The 25,778-nt window shown below is 42.5% G+C and overlaps 1 protein-coding gene across 9 annotated transcripts in view; it reads left to right on the top strand.

Annotated features, from left to right (window-relative positions):
- Nucleotides 1-25,778, top strand: part of ESRRG (estrogen related receptor gamma) — a 365,234-nt gene that overhangs the window by 288,940 nt on the left and 50,516 nt on the right. For all 9 annotated transcript variants that reach the window (XM_044282199.1, XM_044282193.1, XM_044282194.1 and 6 more), the window contains 2 exons: nucleotides 10,104-10,214; nucleotides 17,829-17,990. In XM_044282199.1, the coding sequence (XP_044138134.1) occupies nucleotides 10,104-10,214; nucleotides 17,829-17,990 (273 nt within the window). The remainder of the gene's footprint in view (nucleotides 1-10,103; nucleotides 10,215-17,828; nucleotides 17,991-25,778) is intronic.

Here is a 25,778-nt window from a genome sequence, read left to right as displayed (position 1 = left end):
GGTCCTGCTATTTACTAGTGGGTTCAGCCGGCAATTATCTTATGTGTATGGCCATCTTTATGCTCAACTTGCAAGCCCATGGGTTCTGTTGGGGAAGAGTTGGTAGGCCCCCATGAACATTAGGTGGTTGGCTGGTCCTGCTGTAATTGATAGGTTCGGCCGGCATTTGTCTTATGTGTATGGCCATCTTTATGCTCAACTTGCAAGCCCATGGGTTCTGTTGGGGAAGAGTTGGGAGGTCCCCATGAACATTAGGTGGTTGGCTGGTCCAGCTGTAATTGATACGTTCGGCCAACATTTGTCTTATGTGTATGGCCATCTTTATGCTCAACCTGCAAGCCTATGGGTTTTGTTGGGGAAGAGTTGGGAGGTCCCCATTAACATTAAGTGTTTGGCTGGTCCTGCTGTAATTGATAGGTTCGGCCGGCATTTGTCTTATGTGAATGGCCATTTTTATGCTCAACTTGCAAGCCCATGGGTTCTGTTAGGGAAGAGTTGGGAGGTCCCTATGAACATTAGGTGATCAGCTGGTCCTGCTGTAATTGATAGGTTCGGCCGGCATTTGTCTTATGTGTATGGCCATCTTTATTCTCATCTTTTAAGCCCACGGGTGGTCAGAATGATATCTCAGGCCCCCAGCAACAGAGGAGCTTGGCTGCTGTAAAGACTGTCAATAAGTCAGTATCATACACCGAATCTCTTCTGCACCGAGAGAATTCCCAAAAGCCATGTCTCATGTTTTCCCTACCATCTGCATCTCGAGGAGTAATAAAATGCTCACTCCTTGTCAGCATCACTTTATAGATAGCTTTTTAAAAATAATGAGCTATTGGATATTGTAACGCTCTGGGCTGTCTTGCTAGACTCATTTATTCTTATTCTGCCTTTGTCAGAATCATTGAGAGAAGACATTGAATTATAAGATGTCACTTGTAGAAAATGGCAGATTCTGTGCCTGTGATGTACATATCTGGCGTATACCCCTCTCTGCTTTGTTTATTATAGCATCCTCGTTATTAATATTGCCTTCTATCAAGACGCTATATTACTGTGTATGGCTGTATTTAAGGTCTCTTGTGGATGGGAATATATATATATATAGGAGATACATTCATGGGAATAGTATATGTGTAGGATGATGATTTCAGGTGCCATATTGGTAACTATGCTGTAATATGGCACAGGGGCTTCTGCTTCATCTCCTGGCGATTGTTTGTGCATTTAACTTAAAGGGGTTGTTCGGGTTCAGAGCTGAACCCAAATATACCCATAATTTCACCCCGGCAGCCCCTCTGACATCTCATGCTCCGATGCTCTCCTTTGCCCCGCTCTAGAGCGCGCTAGGCACGGGCTCTTTTGCTTACAACAGCACACTGCCGGGCGGAAGCTTCTGCCCGGCAGTGTGTCCTGTGACGTCACCAGCTCTGATGGGCGTGCTTTAGCACTGCCCTAGCCGTTTTAGTGGCTAGGGCAGCGCTAAAGCCCGCCCATCAGTGCCAGTGACGCCATCGGGCTTCCCGGCAGCCCCATGGAGAGCCCGGTTTGTCACCGGAACTCCTGAAAATGCCTTTTCCCTGCGCGATTTAGCGCAGGGCAAAGGAGAGCATCGGAGCATGAACTCAAGTCAGGGGGGCTGCCTGGGTGAAAATGGAGTAATATCCGGGTTCAGCTCTGAACCCGGATAACCCCTTTAATGGGGTTCTCCCATGAATAATGTAAAAAAATAAAATCAGACATCATATAGTACATGCAAATCTCTTTCTAACAAAGCTAGAACCGGCCCTGTACCTCACATGGATCCGGAGATCTCCCCATGCATTGCTCCAATTGTTCTGCTAGTTGCATTTTAAGCTGGAAGCTCAGGGGGCGTGTCCTTTCTGCTGCAGCTGCTATGCAGTCAGTTGAATGATGGAACTGAGCATGTGCTTCCATCTCAGTGAGCAGGGCAGAGAAGTTAGAAAAAGGTCAAACAGCAGGTGGCGCTGTTCAGATAGATTCAATTGAATATCTCAGTAGCTATGATAAATGTTTAATTTCATGCTATTGCAAAAGTATTCAGATCCAGGAGCCGGATTGAAAGCTGTAGAATTTTTTTCGTGGGACAACCCCTTTAAATTTGGATATAATGTTTATCTGGTCTGCACAATTGTATCTTATGCAGAGAGTTGAGCCGTAAGGTAAATAAATAAAGGCTTATAGTTTGGGGAAAAACATGGTGGACACTAAGGGTGTGTTCACATGATGCATTTTGACCACGTGGTTTCTGCTGTGGGTTTTCATTTTGAATCATCGCTCCTGCTGTGACTTTCCAAGGTGTCTGGGCAATAACCGAAAACATAGTCTTGTGTGCACTGATACACTGTAACAAACTATCAGGCCAGGAGGGAGATTTCTGATGGGGTATTTAGAGTGTATACGGTTGTAGTAGTTTCCATTCACTGACAGCAAGCAGAGATCTTGCAAATGGTATAGCAGCGCAATAAAAACTCTACAAGACTTTCATAGATGACTCCCATTTGATTTCAGGTCCTAATTACAGGTCAGGAAGTTCCCAATTAGCGAGGATATACCGTGAGTAAACACACGGTACACAAGATAGTAGTCAACCATTCAACATGGTGACGTCTTAAAAATAACATTTGGCTTAGGGCCTAGGCCCCATAGCATGTCCTCAAGAAACCTCAAGTCATCAGTGCTACTGAGGCAGGGAGAGATGCATTCTGGGAGCTGACAATACAGGGCCGCCGGTGCAGGACCAGAATAGAAAGAAACGGAGAGTAAGCATCGCCAGGTCACTACAGGGTGGAAAATATTCTTGCAAGTTACGGCACTTTCACACTTGCGTTATTCTTTTCCGGCATTGAGTTCCGTACTAGGGGCTCTATACCGGAAAAAAAACTGATCCGTTTTATCCTAATGCGTTCTGAATGGAGAGTAATCCGTTCAGGATGCATCAGGATGTCTTCAGTTCAGTCTTTTTGACTGATCAGGACGGAGATAAAACCGCAGCATTCAGCGGTTTTATCTCCTTCCAAAATTCCGGAACACTTGCAATGCATTAATGCCAGATCCAGCCCCGAGTGTTCCGGCAAAACGGATCCGGCATTGCGGTCTGCGCATGCTCAGACTGCAAAAAATGTGTAAAAAAATAAATGCCGGATACGTTTTTCCGGATGACACCGGAGAGACGGTTCCGGCATTTCACTGCATTTTTCATACGGATCAGGATCCTGATCTGTCTGACAAATGCCATCAGTTGGCATACGGTTTGCAGGCAGTTTCGGCGATGGAACTGCCTGCCGGAAGTGTAAAAGTACCCTTGCGCCTCATTCTCTCTACCGTGCCGTTTTTTGCGGTCCGCAAACCACGGATCCGCAAAAAAAGGAAGCCGTCCAATTTGCGGAACGGAACGGGCGGCCGTCAATATAATGCCTATTCTTGTCCGCAAAGCGCGGACAAGAATAGGACATGTTATATTTTTTTTGCGGGGGCCGCGGAACGGAGCAACCGATGCGGACAGCACACGGAGTGCTGTCCACATATTTTGCGGCCCCATTGAAGTGAATGGGTCCACATCCGAGCCGCCAAAACGGCGGCTCGGATGCGGACCCAAACAGCGGTCGTGTGCATGAGGCCATATTCTAGGATTTCTTTGCCTACTCTTGCTCCTGGTGTGCTGCTGACACGTTATGCAAATGAGAGGGAGGGGCCGGCGTCAGCAGACCTCAGTGGTTTGCATACAGTTCAGTGAAACATATTTACTATAGTTTGTTACATTGTATCACAATAGCTGAAATGCATCAGCCTGACGTCCAGTCCGAATCGCCAAGGATGCAATTGTAGCAACCTCTCAGCTGTGAGAACTATTAGATCAGGAAGGTTTTTCAGCCTTTAGATGTAATCATGTCTCCACTCACTGACAGCAAGTAGAGATCTTGACTATGCCAAACAATTGAAGCACAAAATATATTAGAAGCTTATCCATTGTCACAGAGGGCCTGGCATCCCCTTTACATGTGGCTTTTTAGCACTTTCACACTTGCGGCAGAGGATTCCGGCAGGCAGTTCCGTCGCCGGACGCAAATGGTTGGCATTTGTCAGACGTATCCGGATGCGGATCCGTCTGACAAATGCATTGAAATACCGGATCCGTCTCTCCGGTGTCATCCGGAAAAAACGGATCCGGTATAAATATTTTTTGAATTCTTAAAGGTCTGCGCATGCGCAGACCGGAAAGCCGGATCCGTTTTGCCGGAACACTTAATGCCGGATCGGGCACTAATACACTTCAATGTAAATTAATGCCGGCATTCCAGTAAGTGATCAGTATTTTTGGCCGGAGAAAAAACTGCAGCATGCTGCGATACTTTCTCCGTCCAAAAAACGTAAGAGGGACTGAACTGATGCATCCTGAACAGATTGCTCTCCATTCAGAATGCATTAGGGTAAAACTCATCAGTTCTTTCCCGGTATAGAGCCCCTAGGACGGAACTCAGTACCGGAAGAAAAAAAATTGCTAGCGTGAAAGTACCCCTTTAGGAAATACTTGTATTCCCCATAAACTCACAATTTTGGTGCATCTAGACTTGGCATTGGGCCGATCCTTTATTATTCCTCCAGGAAATGGATGACTGCGTTGTCACCTGGGTGTTACCATTTCCCTCTTCTCTGCTCAGTCTGACGAGCATTGATTGGACAATATCATAGCGTGTGGGAAGCGGTTGCGAATTTATTTAGACATTTCCAGGAGGAATATCAGAGGAATTGCATAACACAAAAGAGTTCTATGAAAAGACGCCGTTTCATGGGAAATTCAGGTATTTGCTAAAACAGACACGGGGACTGGCTCCTCCTTAAGATTTATTTACATGAAAATGGAAAACTCCTTTAAGTCTATAATATAACTATAATATAGTGATGATAAATCCCCTCCCCCACTTGACCTTCTTCATTGTAATTGTTCTGTGGCCATAACAGGAGCTGCTTGGTCTGGATGGGGTGGAGCGTCTAATGGACTGTCTGCCCCCCCCCGCCGTACATACGCTCCAGGTTCCAGTATCTCCTGAGTGCGGCACTTTTGCCCCTGATCCGCTGTAAATTGATTTCAATGGCTGCCAGACAAGTCGCTTTATGTGATGTAGATTGGCGACTATAAAAAGATGCCACTTTGGTTCCACAAGATGATTTCGCATGGCGAGATTAAAAATAGAAATTCAACGTGCAATTACACGTAGCCTTAAATTAACCGACGTCTTAATTTAGCAGCCGGGGCACATCACAGCCATGGTGTCATCTATTTGAAGGAGGCTACGTAGTAGAGATCGCTGGCAGAGACATGGCACTGCTGATCCGGTTACTGGAAGCTTCAGAGTTCTTCATCTCAGGAACAATTTGCAGAAGTCTCCCTATGTCCAAGATGGAACCCCAAAAGACTGCCCCACTGAGGTCTACAATGATATTAAAGGGGAACCTCCAACCTCCATGCCGTACTGCTGTTCCATCATGTGGGCCCCCTCCAGGCCTCAGAGCCCGACCCTCTCATACACATGTTCCCTCAGTATGACCGAGCATGCAAGTGTTTCCAATGCAAGAGATAAAATCAGCCACCAGATACTTCTCGTGGTGACTTATCTCCCTTAAGAATATAAGGATTGGGCATGTCGAAATCCAACTGCCCGATCCTTCTTTCCCCCAAATTAGCCACCACAATCTTCTACCTTAGATGGTTGGCCGGTCCTGCCGAAATCTGTGGTTTTGGCTGATATTATTCTAAGGCCTCATGCACACAACCGTTGTTCGGGTCCGCATCGGAGCCGCAGTTTTTGCTTCACTTCAATGGAGCCGCAAAAATTGCGGACCGCTGAAAATGCCACGGTCGTGTGCATGAGGCCTAATGTGTATGACCAGCTTTAGAAGAGATTATTAAAGGTCTGGTGGTGAGGCCCCACTAGACGAGGCCTGAAGTCAAACACCCTCACCAGCGATAATGTGATGAGATCAGTGAACATTCTCCATTGATATTCAGGATGCCAGTGACTCTGAATCTACAACCATTTGCCACCAAATCTAAAATATTTAATTTAAAATATCCCTGTAGCCACCACTAGAGTGGGCTTACTGCATACTGTGTTAATATTGAATTCAATGCATGAACTGTATGCAGTAAGCTCTCAGGCTCCCCCTAGTGGTGACTGCCCAAAGTTAGGATTTTATCAAATTACCTCAAAGTCTTTGCAGAAGAATGGGAGCTCTGTATCCCAAAGAAAATGAGTTTCAACTGCTTAAAAGGATGTATTAATAGCAATTGTAATGATCATCACCTGGCTTTCTAGGTAAAAGAAATTACTGAGAATGTGAACAGAATTTTTTTTTTTGCAGCCAAATCTACAGTAGAATTGCATTTTTTAAATCTCTGCAGCCACCACTAGATGGAGCTTACTGCATACTGTTACAATTGAGTTCAATGCATGAGCTGTATGCAGTAAGCTCCCAAGCTCCCTCTAGTGGTGACTGCCCACAGTTAGAATTGTATCAATTTACTTCAAAGTCTTTTGCAGGAGAATGGGAGCTCTGTTATCATAAAAATGGAGTTTCAACTGCTAAAAGGGATATATTAATAGTAATTGTCATGGTCATCACCCAGCTTTCTAGGTATAATAAATTAATGGGAATGTGAACTGGCATGTTTTTTTTTTTTTTGTCTGCCAAATCTATAGTATAGAACTAGAATTGCATTTTTAGAAAAAGCACTGCAGCCACCACTAGGAAGAGCTTACTGCATACTGTGTTACTATTGAGTTCAATGCATGAACTGTATGCAGTAAGCTCCTAAGCTCCCCCTAGTGGTGACTGCTGAATTTTATGAAATTACCTCTTTTGCAGGAGAATGGGAGCTCTGTTATCATAAAAAATGAGTTTCGCCTTCTAAAAAGTTGTATTAATACTAAGAAATTCATCAGCACTGGATTTTTGATCTATTGAGAAAAAAAAATGGTGTTTAACATTTTACATTTAAAACTTTAGAGCCGGGCATGAAAAAACTCACCCCCCCCCTTTGATACCAGATTTTTACACTAAACTCGCACTGACATCCTTACACGGTCACCTTGTTTTACCCTGCGCTAAAATCATCCCGAATAAACGTCAGCCGGCAAATCCTCTTCCCTTGCCGAGCGAGCGGAGATATTACAGTTACAAATGAGGAAGATGAATTCTTGTATTAAATAAGTAATCCCCCCCCTTATATATTAATAATATAATAATTGTATAACGGCATTAACCACCCCGGCCTGACGATGATACGCTCGTCGGAAAGTCAGGATATGAAGGAAAGGTCTGGGCTTTTTGATCAGGTTATAGCTGTCATTGGGGGGGGGGGGCACTTTGTATTCAAGGGACCCAATTCTTGTGTGAAGCAAATAAAATGATTGATTAGAATAGATTTATATTATTTAAATTTCGGCTGCAGTCCCATTACTATTTGATTAAACACACTGCTTTCCTGCGCTATCCATCTTTTGGCATCTATGAATTCGAGCACCAAATAGGCGGGATGATGGCACCTGAATTATGCAGAGTTCATTTTCTCCTCATTGCTATTAAAATGCCGGGCAGCTTTTCATAGTTCTACTTTTTCATCTAGTGATTTGCAACAAATATCCCCTTTGGATCTCTCTCCTCGCGAAGCATCATTTCATGTCTCTTTTAAATATAGTTTGGAATCCCGGATCGGTAATTGATTTCTCTTGGCTGCGGCGGATGATCAATGTGTCACATTTAACAGAGCAACAAAGTGCAGCTTTATTCCAAAACTATTGTTCGCTGCGCGGATCTGCATTGCAGTGTTGTATAAGTAACAAGGGGCTGCGGACGGGGCAGGAACGTCCTGGTCATATAGGGGCGCAGTCATCCATGCTGCATCCATATGTATTGACGCGGTACATTAAAGTCAGAGGGGTGACGGGAAGATACAGGCTCGTTAAAGGATAAACGCGCTTTTGTATTTTATATTTTAAAAGTGGTCTTTATTAAAAGCAAAAATAAATAAAATGTCTGCCGTTTTGTGTATACAGCTCCTAGGCGGAACTATGTGTCTTTATGGATACAGACTACAAACAGGCTGATCCTGTAGCCAGGTTAGGACTATGTTCAGTCCGCGATGGATCCAGAGACTGACTTATAATGGGTTATTATAGGAAGAATGGAGCAGTATCAGGGGTGCACCTAGCCTTTCTGCTGCCCGAGGCGAAAACGGAACGCCAATTTCTTAGCCTAACCCCTTCCCTTCAGCCTATGGCCCTTCGGCTGCCTCTACCTGCCTGATTGGTGGTGCACCCCTGAGCGGTATGTAAAAGTAAAGGACAAACTGAACAACTTCCTCTCACAACAAACCCTTAGGCTTCTATATACGTTAGAATAATGTAGGCCGAAGCAGCCGATCTTCTAGTGTTTTGGGGGGTGGACTCCCAACTTCCCCCCAATAGCACCGGTCAAGGGAGGTAAAGATCAGGCTACTGGATTTCAACTTGCCAAATCCTGTTGTTGTCAGGGAAGATGAGCCTCCACCAAAGGGTGTCTGGCGGCATCTTTCCCCATTCAGAACACATGTACACTCAGCCGAGCATGCATGTGTATGAGGGATCGGACGGACCAGCCTGGCAGCCAGCAGCTGATATGTGAGGCCAGCCTTCCTTCCTTACTTCCACCTGCTTCCTTTTCTACGGTCTATAGAGACTTTAGTAACACAGTATTGGAGAATTACACAACACAGAGTATGCATGTAGTATGTGGCTATGAAGGGACATAGGTTTGCAAAGGTACCGTAGTCATAAAACAGTAAGATCGTTTTTTCAAACATGACTATAAGCTATAAGACTATGAGCTGATTCATTTGTCTTCTATATATATCTTGGAAATTATATTTTCAGTAGTTTTCTAGAAAAATCTGATTAATAAAGCAGAAAGAGAAAAATCTGACCAATAACGCAGAAAGTAAGAAATCTGATTTAGGCTACTTTCACACTAGCGTTTTCGGGCATAGAGTTCCATCCTAGGGGCTCAATACCGGAAAAGAACTGATCAGTTTTATCCTAATGCATTCTGAATAGAGAGTAATCCGTTCAGGATGCATCAGGATGTCTTCAGTTCAGTCTTTTTGACTGATCAGAACGGAGATCATACCGCAGCATGCTACGGTTTTATCTCCGGCCCAAAAAAAGGAACACTTGCCTGAATGCCGGCATTTTTTTCCATAGGAATGTATTCAAAATACCAGAATGCCGGATCCGTCCTTCTGGTCTGCGCATGCGCAGACCTTTAAAAATGTGGAAAAAAAAATAGAAACGGATCCGTTTGTCCGTAGGACAGACGGATCCGTTCTTGCAATGCATTTGTGAGACGCACCCGCATCCGGATCAGTCTACCAATGCTGTCCGGTTGCTTGCAGATTGCCTGATCTGCTTGCCGGATCACTCTGCCGCAAGTGTGAAAGTAGCCTTAGGCTAGTTTCACACTAGCGGCAGGACGGATCCGACACGCTGTTCACCATGTTGGATCCGTCCTGCGGCTATTTCGCCGTGCCCGCGGACCGCCGCTCCGTCCCCATTGACTACAATGGGGACGGGGGCGGAGCTCCGGCGCAGCACGGCGGTGCACGGAGAAAGCCGCCGGACTAAAAAGCCTGACATGCAGTAATTTTAGTCCGGCGGCCTTTCTCCGTGCAGCGCCGTGCTGCGCCGGAGCTCCGCCCCCCTCCTCATTGTAGTCAATGGGGACGGAGCGGCGGTCCGCGGGCACGGCGAAATAGCCGCAGGACGGATCCGACATGGTGAACAGCCTGTCGGATCCGTCCTGCCGCAAGTGTGAAAGTACCCTTAGAAAAATCTGATTAATAATGCCGGCTATGATTAGGAACGACGCGATCGTTGCATCACTCAAATGGATTTCTGCTAGATAAATAGTCAAAGAAATATTTGTAACAAATCTGCTGTGTGTGAATGTACCCTAAAATAACTTCAATGTGACAATCGGATTCCGCTGTAGTCCTGCATGATGTATCCTTGTAGGCAGTGAGTTTTCATGTATATTCTCTTTATATCTTCCAGGGGTACGTCTTGACAGAGTTCGTGGAGGCCGACAGAAGTACAAGCGCAGAATAGACGCCGAGAACAGCCCGTACCTGAACCCTCAGCTTGTCCAGCCAGCCAAAAAGCCATGTAAGTCACTGGAAACGAACGTCGTGCAGTATTATACCCTGTGACTTATTAATAAAAACTGGCAAAGAGGAGCAGCCCTGGCTAGCACGGTCAGGGCCTAAGAGCATCATTGGGGGGCGGGGGTGGGGGGGATATCTCCCTCGGGACCTTGGCTTGTCTGTGCATTGCACAAATAGCACACTAAAAACTCTTCATTACCTATAGGGCAGGGATCAGCAACCTCCAGCACTCCAGCTGTTCTGAAACTACAACTCCCATAATCCTCCTTTCACTTCTCTTGGTGTTACTAAAACAGCCGAGTGAGTATGCATGCTGGGAGTTGTAGTTTCACAGCAGCAGGAGCGCCGAAGGTTGCAGATTCCTGCTCTAGGGAAATGATGGACAGCGATATCGACTTCGCCCGGGTCATCCCAGCAGAATGGCCCTCTCAGCTCAATGATAAGTACCCATAGACTGTATAGGGTGTTATCCTTGCTTTCCGGGGCTTGTCCTAACTTTCACCAGATCTATATTGTTTTTAGAACCTGTAACTATATCACCACATTTTAAGATCACACACTTTTTTTTATACTTTTATAGAAAGTTTTGGGCATAAGCCACAAGTATTTTGCATACACTAATTGCAACAGAGACATCTACAGGCTACACTAGGTACTGCAAATATCCCTGGTATTGTTCTGTACGGATACTGTATGCTGGCCTGGGCACCACTATGCACTATGTATGTAGATGTAGCCTATACAGCAGGCATGTCCAAACTGTGTCCCTCCAGCTGTTGCAAAACTACAACTCCCAGCATGCCCTAATAGCTGTAAGCTATCCAGGCATGCTGAGAGTTGTAGTTTTGGAACAGCTGGAGGGCCGCAGTTTGGACATGCCTGCTATACAGAGATACATTGTGATCGACTTGTTTCTATTGTGCACTGAAATGTAGAAAGTCCAATAGCAAACCTTCTACATTGTGCAAATGACAAACTCAGCTCTACTACAACTATATCAAAATGTTTGGGAGGATGGTATAGAACCAGATACTAATGAGACCAGTAACAATATCAATGGTTAGATTTTGCAGTAACTTTCCCAACACTACTGTACCCCTTTTTCCCTTTGCGCTAGTTTTTATACCTGACCCCGTCCACCCCTTCAAATAATTTGTGAAAAATTTTATTGGTTAATTTTCCTGTCTTGACATATTGTTCAACACTGCATTTTAGGTGCATGTTTTGCGGATCCTATAAATTTTTTTTATTGAGGTACAGATGTAGCAGAGCCGAATTTGCCTTTTCAGACAATCACCCTGTAGCTTTCTGCAGAACTGAAGATAAATTTACTACATTATCATAATGGGAAATCAGTCCGGCCATGTCATTCATAGCTTTGTCATGGTGCAGCTAAGTGACTAGTTCAGCTCTGCTACATCTGTATGATGTCTCTCATGACCTGCCTCATTGTGTTATACCCCCTGCTTCCTTTTTCTTTTAAATCCACTCTAATGGATATGGGCAGTAATAAAGCCTAATAAAGAAAGCCTGTGGTCTATGATTTATACAGAGCAAATATTACATCTCTGATCACTGAATTCTGCAGTGCATAAAACGCCCGCCGCCATGATCATTAGCTCGTCTGAGATTCTACAAGAAAGTGGGTTTTGCCGTTTTCACTTACTAAATGAGTTTGACTAATCGCCCTACCAATGAAAATACATTAGCAAGGCCATTAATATCTAAGGTGGGGGATGAACGGCGGCTGTAATACTTCATTTCACCTGTGGCGGCACTGCAGGGAAACAGAGCACTCGCTGCCATTTCCCCTTTTCAGCTAATCGGTAGTGATTCTAGCAGCAGAACAACCTGCATTCAGCTGATTTAAAGGAGTTGTCTGTTTGATCATTGGGGGTCTGACCGCTGGAGCCCCCACCGATCATGAGAATGGAGGCCCTAGCTACCAGGGGCTGTCGGAGATAGCTTATACCTCGCTATCTCTGAGCTAAGTGGAGCCGCAGTTATGCATGCATGTCTGCCACTTCATTAAAGGGGTTATCCAGGAATTGATATGGATGACCTATCCCCAGGACAGGTCATGAATCTCATATTGGCAGGGGTCTGACACCTAAAAGATACCAGGTGCTCCATGAGTGCCATAGTCTCTTCCTTGGCCATGTGATGTCACCGTATATCGGTCACTTGGACAAGTTGCAGCTCAACCCCACTTAAGTCAATGGGGCTGAGCTGCAATACCAATGTATGGTGCTGTGCTTGGTAAGTGCCCTGAAGGCCGCTGTGCTCATCAGAGCTCCCCTTATTAGCTGATCAATGGGGGTGCTGGGACTCTGACCCCTCCCGATGTGATATTGATGATCTGTCCTGTGGGTCATCAACATTATTTCCTGGATAACTCCTTAAAACGTGGAGAACATGGCTCCCATTCTCGTGATCAACAAGGGCTCCAGTGGTCGGACCCCCTCCAATCAGACACTTGTCACCTATCTTGTGAATAGAGGATACGTTGTTATGGGTCAACCTCTTTAATGGGGACCCCTCTAACCCCTTTAATTGTGACAAAATCATCCCAGCCACGTACTTCCTGCTCACCCATTCATTTAAAACATTTGGTACTTTACCGATTCCCTTTTCAGTAATCAGCGTACCGTGTATTTCTTGGGTGGTTCTGATTCTGATGTAGCTTGTCAATGGTCCCTGGGAAAAGCAATCACATTGACTTACACATAACTTCCTATAGGTGGCACTATAGAGACAATGTTCTTCCTTCTGGAAGAGAGCTAATTTTCATGCCTTATAATTCTGAATTTTTTAAGGAATTATAGTAGATCAAACTGCTTTCTTCTCATAACAGTACCACAGGGACCATGGGTTGTGTTGCAATACCACTTACAGCCAGTAGACAAGAGGGGCACTGTTTCCTGAACCAATCATCTATGTTTTTTGCCAATCTAACACCACCTTCATTAAGCCAACCATTGTTCTATCTGCCAAGTAGATTTAATGTGGTGATCGTTCCCATTCAGTCCAACAGGGGTCAGTAACGAGTTCATCGTTAGGTGTACGGTACACGCGAGAATCGGCGCTAGGAAAACATAACAGATTTTTAACTGTACGCAAAAGGACATTTTAGCTTTGTCAAAGGAAAAACAACGAGTTTTACATAAAATTAAAGCTTAAGTGAACATATGGCATAGATTCCCTTTGCCTTTCCAAAAAACATTATGCTGATTATACCTTCAATTGTCCAATCTGGCATCCGCGACTCAGCTCCACTAAGCCGTTCCACAATTCTGTAAATACATTTTAGGGTTGCATTAAGCAGATTTGATGCATTATAATGAAAACTTTCCGATAATACTATAAAATGTAATAAACCGTAATGCTTAATTTCATTAGGGGTTTAATTTCAGTGGATGTGGTGATGCAGAGATTACCCGCTTTTTTTTTTAATTGAGTTTTGTCATAGTTGACGGCGTTGAAGATTATATCTCAAAGTAAAGATTATAAGAGAGGCCGCAAGAGCCCTTTATTTTTGGAAGTTGAGATTGTTATGGAAAAGTGTGTTAATCACCCCAATTTTACTAAGCCACCCCCCCCCCCCCCCCCCATTAGGTGCTGTTGTAGCCTGGCAGACCTAATTAGCCACTTTATTTTGTTTTCAAAGAAAAATTGCTTTTGTGGAAAATGTTTTTTATTTTTTATTAGATGTATGGAAAATGTTTTTGAAAAATATTGCATAACCCGTACAAAAATCCTGAACAATAATTTCCTTAAAAAGGTTTTCTGAGACTTAAATACTGATGACCTATCTGATCGGTGGGGGTCTGACACCCAGGACCCCGCCGATCAGCTGTTCTGAGAAGGCACCAGACCTCCAGTGTGCGCAGCTGCCTTCTCACAGCTCACCAAGCACAGCGCCGTACTTTGTATAGTGGCTGTGCTTGGTATTGCAGCCGAGGTCCATTCACTTGAATGGGGCTGAGTTGCTCCTACCACGGGCGGATTGTCCATAGACCTTACAGGGAAATTTCCCGGTGGGCCAATGCCTTAGGGGGCCGCCCAAGCCCTCCTCTCTCCCACTGGCTGGGTACATAATAAAGCTGTGAGAATCAGGTACCTATGTACCCCACCAGCCACCGCACATGCACTCTGAATTCAACTGCTGTGGCCCTCACCTCACCTCCTAAGCCACCTGCTCCAAATCTTAATCAGAGACAACTGGAGAAGAAGGACAGAAAATGGAAGCTATTGATGGCCACCACATATTTTGGGGCAGAGGGACAGCTTTCGAGGCAATGTATTGTGCTGTTCTGCGGTATATGGTTTTGCTGGAATGGTATATTGCGCTATGGTATTGCTGACCTGCCTACTTTTGTTGCCCCCCTACAACAAAACTTTTAGTTTTTATTTTCCAGGTACCACTTTAAGTTCCCAATCCAACCCGGGCTCCTAGGCCACGTGAATGATGAATGTGCCGTCACTAGGCCTAGGAAAAGCAGAGAGAAGGCCACAGGAGCACCGGTGGCTCATTGAACAGTTGATTGGTTGGGGTCCCGGGTGTCAGACCCACCGATCAGATACTGTTGACCTATCATGAGGATAGGTCATCAGTAAATAAAATCTTGGAAAATGGAATGTCTGTAATCACCCCAGTTGTTGAGGCTAAACCTGATGCTACTGAAGCCTAGCAGACCTTAGTAGCTACTACTAAATATTGCATAAGCTATAAAAAATCATGAGCCATAATTTTAATAATAATAATAATAATATGAATACTAGCTTAACAGTTCCAATTAGCCAATTTTTTGTTGAGAAAAATATATATTTTAGAATTTTCTTGAAAGAAACGTAGAAAAAAATACATACCAACATAGAAAAATCTATCTTTTGCATTTTGCATCTTTATCGTCAGCCTCTAAGGGTTTTTCCATGTTTTCTTTCCATGCGATTGCGCATGAACGAGAGAGATGCAACAGAAAAACTGGAAACTATTGATTCCAATTAGGGAAACATTAAATAAGCCTGTCTTACCTAGAAACTGTGCTCACGGCTAAACAATGGCCCTAATACCAGTGGTCCGAGAAAATGCCATCATCTGATCTCACACTGCAGAGTTGTTTTTCAAACTTTTTTTTTTTGTTCTTATTTTTTAATTTGATTTAAAAATGTTTGAGCATAATATGTTTATTTAAAAAAAAAAGGTAAATGTTGTTTAATTGCATATTTCATTACATATATTTTAAAATATTGGAGTCCTGACCAAGGATCTACCAAGGACATGAGTAAAGGCGCAGACATTTTTGGAAATAGAAAAAAAATAAGTAAAAAATAATAAATAAAAAATGTAGTGTGTAGTTGTAAGATGAAAAAAATATTTTAACACAATTTAAAAAATATGTTTGGGAGATTTATGAAAACTTGTGTAAATGAAACCTGGCTCAGTTGCAACCAATCAGATTCCACCTTTTATTTCCCAATGGAGCTCTGAAAAATGAAAGCTGGAATCTGACTGGTTGCTATGGGCAACTAAACCAGTTTTAATTACACCAGTTTTGATAAATTGTTTTGATAACCTGTTGTTTTTCTTGGCAGACAGTTCGATGAGCACATCCAGGTGCTAACTGAATGTAGAACGGACAGGACCCAGACCAGGCACAGACCTATTATAGTCAATGGGCCATTTCCCAATGGTCCATACAGAGAAAATCACAGCATGCAGAATTTAGATGTGATTTTCCACAAAAACTAACCCAATGGGTACATGAGAAAAACAGAATCCATGTGTGGTCTGTTTAAAAGCTCAACTTTGTTTACTGGGTCAACAAGGATGACTTTCCTATTACTCGTCTTAAAGAGCCCTGAGGGATTGTTTCATGTTATTTCATTCTAGTATTTGCCACAAAATGAAATGCACAGTGTTTAGTGTTGTAGATTTGGCAGTATTAAAGTAAAATGTTTAGGAAATGTCAGGATTTTTTTTGCAAAAATAAAATAAATAGAAAATAATATACAAAATGAGTGTACTTGCATAAAAAATATGTAAAAATGAAAAATAAAAAAGTGTTTTAATTCCCTTGGAGAATCTATCATTCTCATTACCAAAATGTAAGCTCAACTTAACACTAAATGTTCTGCATCGTGGTGAGCTGCCTAATTACGCCATTTCTTTTGTCCGGAAAATGAAGATTTATTACAATTTGCTGCAGGATTGGCATCATTATCTTTTAGTCTTGTTTTTTTTCCACTTCTGAATACGATGGAATTACAAAAATGTAAGGTTCTGAGTTGATAAATATAAACTGAAATGCCAGAAGTGCTGACACGTATTATTAGATCGGATCCTAGGGAGGACTTTGGGATAATTTTAGTAGGATTATTAATAACATAAGGACAAACTGTGTCTAATGTAGGTGGCCAGTAGACATTGGACTGCTGGTCTACCTTCGAAAAACATCAGATTGCGCCAACATTTAATTCTATATACACTGGGGTAGATTTAGCAAGAATGATGTTCCCATACGCGAGTCTTGATCCCCCTGGGATGGAGTGAGGTTTGCCTAATTTATTTAGGTGCATCTCTGGCCCACCATGTGCCAGAACCTCAAACCTACACTAGCTAGGACTTGAGCTATAACTTACTCCAGTTTCTAGTGTGCCCTCCTGCTAAGCCCAGCCACCTTCTCCTGCTAATTTAGAATAGTGACAAGAAGCTGAAAAAGTTGCAAATATGATGTGTGCCATAATTTGCAACTTTTTAATCCCACAGTGCTGGCGTAAAAATATTGATAAATGTCCCTCACTATTTTACCTGGAGGAAGAACATGGTGTTGACCTGGAGGCATCACTATATACTTCCTTATATAGTCACCTTGGTCCTTGTAATAACTATTTTTTTTTCCAAAACCTCGTCTTCGCCATCTTTAACTAGTCTTGGTCAAATTACAGTAGATGACCATGACTAATAATGACCTTCATAAGACTCATAATGGTTGAATTAGCTTTACACAGTCCCTTAATGACATTCAAATTTTTTATGCTGATTCTCCTTCCCTTTCTCACCGCTTTCTATTATGTCAGTCTTTACTGCAATTCTGGCATTCTATTCATGATCTAAAAGATGCAGCTATAGATCCCTGCTATATTTGAAGTTTATGAAATTAATCACTTGATAGTCCTCCAAAGAGAATAATTTTAAGTTATAAAGGTACTAGATGTATGATGCCAGTAACTCGATAATTCCCGCAGTAAATGATCACATCTCTATTAGCTTTTTATCTATTAGAGGTTGTCCAGGGTTTTTCTCAGCGGGTTAGATTTTTTGCATTGTGTTGCCGAGAACATAAAACTGGATGATTTCCTAATAACTCAGATGCTTGAAAAAAATATCATCTAAGATGTATGGCAGCAAGCGGTATTCTTCGGAACATCTAATAAACTGTGGCTTTCACTGAGATATTTTTAAACTCTTGCCTTTCAGGAAGCACGTTTCTCTCTTATGGTTTTATGATGTATGGGAGGTTCTCAGAGCGATGATACTCAGATGATTGCTGTATTTTTGGTAACACAGAGATCCTGCTATTGATCGGTCCATGCTGTGGTCTATTTCTTACAGATAACAAGATTGTCTCACATTTGCTGGTGGCTGAGCCAGAGAAGATCTATGCGATGCCTGACCCAACCATTCCCGATAGTGACATCAAGGCCCTCACTACCTTGTGTGACCTGGCTGACCGAGAGCTGGTTGTAATTATAGGATGGGCCAAACATATTCCAGGTATGACGATGTCTTCATAAACGTACTGTTACAGATATAGGGCTATGGCGACACATTCAGGTTTCCTGATGCATTTTTGGAAGCCAAAATCAGGTATGGAGAGAAATTATAAGGACAGATACTACTCATCTTTTTTTAATTAATTCTTGGTTATAGCTTCCAAAATGGCATCAGAAAATCTGAAGTGTTTATACCCATATTGTAAAAAAAAAACATTGACTATTATCCTACCAGAAACCATCCTACTGCTATAGACTCATGAGGTGGTTTGACATGGTGCTCCACCACCAACCCTATGTGAGATGAGGTTTAAGTGGTATTCTACTTCCTTGTGGGCATTGAAGATCAATGGAAAGAGTGTATAGGGTGGTGGAACAATTTTTTATTTCTTCTTGGGTTCTCTAGCACCACAATATTCTTCTTTTTGTACAACTGCTATCTGAAACCCATTTAAAGTACAATTTGATCTGGTTGATCATTGATTACATTAGATAAATGTTGGACAAACCTGCTGATTCAGTTGTGAAAAGCAAAAATCAAGAAGAAGGACAAAGCAGTTTGAGTTCTACATGCCCTATCATTTTGTTCTCAAGAAAGAAAAGCCACTGCCAGAGATGTATGGCAGAAGCTTATTCCCTACCCTATTGAGTACACATCACTCTTGGCCAAGCTGAGTGTGCTTATATATATAGAGGAATCGAGACACATAGCTGTTGGCTAAAAGTGTGTTCGACCAACTCTAATGTGTAGGGCCAGCTTATTGCAGGCCAGTGTTGATCATATGGATGGATCAACCAAACTCTTGACTTCTCTAATATGGTTCTCGAGTAGCTAAATGAAAGTAGATCAATCGTGTGTGTTACTTGTATATAAAACAAGCTCTTTATATAGTCACAGCTTTGAACACCGAATGCTAAATTAAATTGGCTCAAGACATTTCAAAAGAGATTTAGACTTTGGACAACCCCTTTTTAGACCTCCTTAATAGGGTTGTCCAACTATTAACACCACGGCAATCAGCTTAAATCTATTTTAGCAATGATTTAATTTCTCTGCGACCTCACCATAGGGGAAACAAAGCATTACACAGTTTTCATTGAAATCAATAGGTTCTCTGCACTACATGGACATGCTAGGTCCTCCAAAGAAAATGACACTCTTTTTAGTCATGTTCTATTCTGGCGCCTGATGAGGACCCCTTTTATTTACTCAGAAGTCCTTCATAGGGTATTTGAGCATACATTTTCCACTAGAAATTCCGCTTACAGGCATCTCCATTTTATTTAGTTAAATGGCTCATACATAAACCCTAAAAATTCTGCAACATTTCTTTTAAAGAAGTCAAACGGCCCCGCTGAGGCTCTACGTATGTGATTGTGGCTGTAATCTTCTGAACGGCAGCTGCTGCCTCCAATTCTCTGTTAAACCACTTTGCTCTTTTATTGTACAATAATATTTCGCAAACGGCTCCAAAACTTCAGGTTTTCCTACATACCGCAAATCTGTCACCTCCACGGCTTCACTCCTCTAAGGCAATCACAAGGGAGTGGAAGAAATAAAAGCTTTATTGGGATTTGTGGGCAGGAACATGCTTTCTACAACAGTCCTATCACTATCACTCCACAGTCACCACATAAATACTCAACACTCAGTACTTTGGGAACAGAAGAAGCAAACCAGATATAGCATTATATAGATGTGGCAGGACATCATTCCAAGATCAGCATCAGAATGAGAACTTTATTAGGGTGCTTAAAAAGTTTTAGTATTATTCTTTTATGTTCTTTTTCTCATCATTTAAATATGTCCATCCCAAATTGTTAAAATCACGATTTCAGTCTCTGTTTAATGTATACTCAGGGGACAACTTTAAATGTATACCTCCGACAAAGACTGTGCTGTATCCCACTGGAAACTGTTGGAATAGCATATCCTACCACCATACCTTTTTTTGCATTATACCAATGTAAACTGACCTGACTGAGGACAAAAGGAAAATCTTTCAGCGTCCATTGGGTTAATTACGTCAATTGGGTTACTTTATCGCAGGTATGCTCAACCTGCGGCCCTCCAGCTGTGGTAAAACTACAACTCCCACATTGCCCTGCCGTAGGCTGATAGCTGTAGGCTGTTTGGGCATGCTGGCGGGCCTCAAGTTGAGCATGCCTGCTTTATTGTCATAATCAGATCTGCTAAAAATTTGAATATTATTAGAGATGAGCGAATTTCTAAAAATTTGATACGGCCGAATCACACATCAGATAAAATTTTGTCTCTCTCTCCTTCTCCCATGACTTTTCTATTGGTTCTCCCGAATCGAAACACACAAAAATTTGGATTCCTTAGAAACAGAATTTTTGGAACAGTTCGGGTAGAATTTCCGAATTTCACATTCGATTCGCTCATCTATAGTGGTAAACTAAAATCAGCAATTTGTGGCAAAGAGTAACGTGGTGTATGATATTCTCTTCAAAAGGAACACAACGCAAACATGATTTACCCCTAACATTTTTGAAATCTTGTAAATTTTTTAGTTTCTATATAAAGGGGAGGGCCAGTTTGTAAATATCATTGCAAATAGGTCCTGGCCTTTTTCTTGTTTCACATACAACTGTACGTCACACAATAACTTACCCCCACCATGCATGAGAAGACACTAAGATCTGCACCTGTGTGCTGTGCACACATCATAACTAGATAGAAGTGGATCTCTCAAAATTCATTTATGGTTCAATTTGGCCAATATCGGTCGACATATTTGATTCGGGTCTGAATTGATTCTACCCGAATTGAAAGTCCTCAAAATTGGTCTGAAAATTTGTGTAGGACACTCTAAACTTAAAGCCTTCTAGCATTCATATTTGTTCTCTTGTCCTTTTTTAATTAGTTTTCTCTCTCCCTCCCGTCTCCAAAATTCACCCCAATCGAATCACCAAATGTTTGGATTTTAATCCAGTTCAAATCTTTATAAAATTTGTGTCAAGTAAAATTTATTTAAAAATCGATTTTCTCATCTCTAATCATCACTCGTCCCCCACAGCATCCAAAGCACACAATAGGGCAGCAGTGATTCTATTCACCCATGTCACCTGTCTGTGCTGTTCCTGGACGGAACAGTTCATGAACTGTTCAGCGCATGCGCAGAAGAGGATCAGTCCAGGAGCATCACAGAGAGTGGTGACCTGAGTGAATTTTACAAACAGGCCATCCCCTTTTACCATTTTTTGGATAAGGGTGTCCCTAAGCGGGCCATGGTGACCACATTACTACCAATTGCTGGTCTGTTCCTGTACTTGCACGTTGAACCACGCAAGTACAGGTGCAGATTGGCAATCGGCGGTAATGCTCAAGCGGCCTAAGAAGTACATCCATGGCATTGTCCTTTTAAGTAAATATTCAATTACCCTAATTCTCACTCACCGTAGGGGTCGTTAAAACATTGGAATCTCTCGATAAATACAATTTAGGTGTTGGTACGTTGAACAGTTTGAGCAATGAGTTTCTGCTGAATTTAACTTCTGTCTGCCTCCCAAAACTAGTTTGTCTTCATGCGTTAGATGCTACAGTAATTTCTTTAATCAAATTGATGGAAGTCCCTTTCCCAGCCCCAACTGAAACCAATTTATTGGTCATGATACGCCAGCTATGTTGCTAACAGTCGTAACGAACTGTCAGGCAATATCGCAGTGGAGCTAATTTGAAGTCATTAGGTGTTCAGCGTTCGGGCAACAATTTGTTACAGCGGTTAGGAGCTCAGCTGACATTTCTGAATGGCTTTGTTCAGAGTTAGCACTAGACGAAGCCAAGCAAATTGTAAACTAATTTAAACATCAGTCTGCATTATACCTCACAGGCTTACTTTGTCTTACACTGTTTTCTAATAAAGAACCCAAATTAAGTCGGAGCCGGTTAAATAGGTGAGCTCCAGCTTTATCTCACTACCTACAACCAGCAAATGTAAATGGAACAATCATGCAGAAAGTCACACACCAAGCAAGAGCCCAGAACTTGCATTCACTTTGATTAGGATGTGCAGCCCTGATAGAACAAGACACAAACACACCGGCTGTTGCCGAGGCTTGAAATCAGCTTTCCCGGCCTGTGCGCACACAGAAAGCCATTAGATTGCTTTGGGTACTCACATTGGTTTTGTTTAAAGGCGGGCGCAGCGGCTGGAGCACGTAACGTTCGGGGCGAGACGTAGATCTTTTCAGACACAATGTCCAACTCGATAAATATTTATCTGCCCGGATCCCCTGCTGTTTAAATTGCAACCCTCTTACAGTATTTAGCCAGATTTTCTCATCCGAAATCAATGCAGGTGGAGGCTGAAGAAACTTCACAGTGCAACACAGCGGAGATGTTGGTGGAAGTTGGAGTAAAGAGCAAATAAAATGATATACTTGATAAATTGTCATAGGTTGCACAAAAGTTTTATTGACTGCATTGCATTTTTTTCTTGGTTAAGCCCTTTGTCCAGATTATCTGCTAAGAAGTTCCTTAATCTTCTTTCCAAAGTAACCCCTGACCCTGAAAATATACTTGTAAGATATACAGTATGTAGCTTTAGGAATATACTTGGATTGGGGTACAGTATGTACGATGTAGGGTTTAGGTTGGTCAAAATAAGGTAACAAATTGTGTAAGCAATCAGATAAGTTTTCTTATGTCTGAATCGGGTGACATTGAGTGAAGAGCTAAGGGTGATGTCTGGCAAAGACCCTTCTAGTATGATCCTTATCAGACACTTTTCCACTCTATTATTTTAAAGGGAGTCTGTCAGCAGAAAATTTACTGGTGAACCCGGGGCAAAGTCTTGTAGGGCTAATTCAGCTGAATGTAATGATACCTTTCACTTAGCGATCTGATGCTTCATTCTGGAGAAAAAGTACAAATGAGCAGTTACATGCACAGATGGCAGACTCAAGGCATTCTGTGCTTTCTTGCTCCTCTTGCTTCGTCTGCCAGCTCCCCCCTCTCCTTCCTGAGTGACATGGCCAGATTCCTGCATAGTCATCTCATCTGACCTGTCAACCAAGAAGTTGAGGGAGGGGCTGACAGAGGAAGCAGGAGGAGCAAGGGTGCACAGAGTGGCTTGGATTCGCCCTGTGAAGGTGGAGTCCACATTTCATGGCATCACCTTCTATGGTGGTCATAGGTGTGAAGAGATTCCACCCACTGAGAAATATATGAGATTGGTGGGTTTTTCAGGTCCTTTTTTAAAAAAAAATATTGATTTTTCCTTGTTACCCTGCTTAAGGCTGCATTCACGTTGCACAAATGTTGGGTAAACCTGCCAATTTCCATATGATCATCTAACATGTATGGGGCTATAAGAACTTTCCCTGGATTGTGGATGCTGGGAAAATAAGGATTGATGAGTTACATTAAACCATGCCCAATCCTTTCATGTCAAGGAAAATAAGCTTACCACCAGAGGAGTCTTAAAATGGCTTATTCCTTTCTCCATATTGGGTAAAATTGCTCACATGCCCAACCTGAGCGTACAAATGTATTGGCTGTCAAAAGAAATAGCTGTTGATGGACAGTTGTCCACATTTATTCTTCAGACCAGCTTTTTTAGAAATATTTTTAGCTATTTATAATATTTAAAAGCAATATTTCTTCATTGTTATTGAGAATATTGAAATCTATTTGTACGAATCCTTACCCCTGTAGAAAAAAAAATTCCTCTTAGCGTCAACAGATCGACAATTGCTCATACACCTCTGTTCTACACATGATCAATTCTTAGAAAAACAAGTAACAATACCAACAGATTTTTAAGTTCCGTTCATAGAAAATAAAGGAATTTTCCCATTCAATGAGTAGCCTTGGAAACGGCTGTTGCCCATTTGACCCCATTTATGTTAAGAGACTAAATAGAAAAAGAGAACAATTCTTCTCTGTGCTTTTTGATAAGGGAAGGTCAGCGATATAATCTGTGCTGTGCACTATTTAGCCACAGATGACAAAAATCAAATTGCAGTGGGGTCTCGACATGCTAAAGGGCAAATGTGATGAGCATAGAGTCAGATTCTGGGCCGTTCATGAGTGACGGGGAAACGTGACACAACCGGGCTGACAAAGCTGATGATTGACAATAAGAGATATACGGCAGCAGTTTGTATGTGTTTCACTAAATGCTATATAAATTATCACTAATCCCAATATAATAGACAATACAGTCTAGAAACACATGTAACCTGTATAAAATAACTCAGGTGACCAAGGTCTTCCACGATAATGCTTACACTTTGATGTAGACATAATGAAAGCAGCTACTTCTGTCCAATGTAATATCTTGTGAACAGAGAACAACCATGATCATATGTTGTAGGAAAAGTTAGCCTTCCTGTAGTCATTAAATGGACATCCTAACATGTATGGAGTGGGGTTACTCAGCCCAATATGGTGTGCTCGTCAAGTTGGGGTACAAAATTGATAGTTTTGGATAGTTTTCTCGCTTCTTCTCATCCTCACATCTAGAGGGGTTGTCCAGGATTTTACTGTTGATGGTCTATCTTCTGGATAGGCCATTAATATCTGACTAGTGCGGCTCTGACATCCCGTGCCGTTTCAGGGCATCTCCTGCACCAGAAGCCATTGCCAGAACTGCACAGCTCTGTCCACTGTGTAGTAAATGAAGCTGGTTGCTGCAGTGTTGCTCCCATTGAAGTGAATGGTAACCAGCTCCTTCCACTTCACAGTGACAGAGCTGTGTTGTTCTGGACAAGAAGCTACCCCTAAAGAGCTGATCAGAGGGTGTGGGGTGCCAACACCACTGATCAGATATTGATAAAGTATCCTGAGCATGGACCATCAATAGTAATATCCTTAACATCCCCTTTAAGGTACCAAATGGCAGCCTGCTAAAACTATTTCTTGATTTCAATGCCCTTTGTTCATTGGACCATTATTAGAGCAGAAGTCATATTTATGTTAATGGAGTCTTGGTTGACAAAGTAATGACCACACTTGTGGAGCTCACAATCTCAGAGACATAAACTTACCAAGTTCATGACATACTGTTGAAGTGGGTTCCTTAATACCTATGGTCATAGCCTATGATTCTCCACTTAAAGGTACTTAGGAGCAACAGTGGTCTCCACCCTGTGGCTCTCCAGCTGTTGGGAATGTACAGCTCTAAGCATGCTGGAAGTTCTAGTTTCTCAACATCTAGATAATCTAAGGTTAGAAAGCAATGGTCTACACTAGTGTTGATCAAGCACCATAGTGCTCAGGTGCTCGGGGGGATCGGGCCAAACACAACGGAATGCTAGGGTGCTCTCCGAGCACCTGAGTATAATGTAAGTCAATGGGAGAACCAGAGCATTAAACCAGGCACCCCCTGCTCTGAAGAGGGGAGGGTGTCTGGTTCATAGGAAAAGGTCAGAAATATATGGAAACACCACCGAAATGGTTCAGGAACAACATGGGGAGGTTGTATGGATGCATCTTGGACTCCCAGGTCACTGCTGGGAACAATGTTGTCTGCTTTTACAGACTGACAATAATACGCACAAAACCGAAGATAAAATCGATTTTAGAGGAGAAATTGTTAGGAAACATTTTTCCTGTATATTTACTTATATATAAAATGCAAGTGCTGTCAAAAATTACAAGGAACAGGCACTCCGATACAACCTGTATATCACATAAAGAAGGGCCTTATTCACATTGTGGTACAATTGTTCAGGTAGTGGGACTCCATAAAGCCTATGCACTAAGTGAAAGGGCTGCCAAAAATTACAAGGAACTGGCACTACAATACACCCTTTGTTACAC

This window comes from Bufo gargarizans, chromosome 2 (assembly GCF_014858855.1).
Source record: "Bufo gargarizans isolate SCDJY-AF-19 chromosome 2, ASM1485885v1, whole genome shotgun sequence".
Taxonomy (NCBI): domain Eukaryota; kingdom Metazoa; phylum Chordata; class Amphibia; order Anura; family Bufonidae; genus Bufo; species Bufo gargarizans.
The sequence above is the reverse complement of the archived record's forward strand: the minus strand, read 5'-3'. Positions and strand labels throughout refer to the sequence as shown.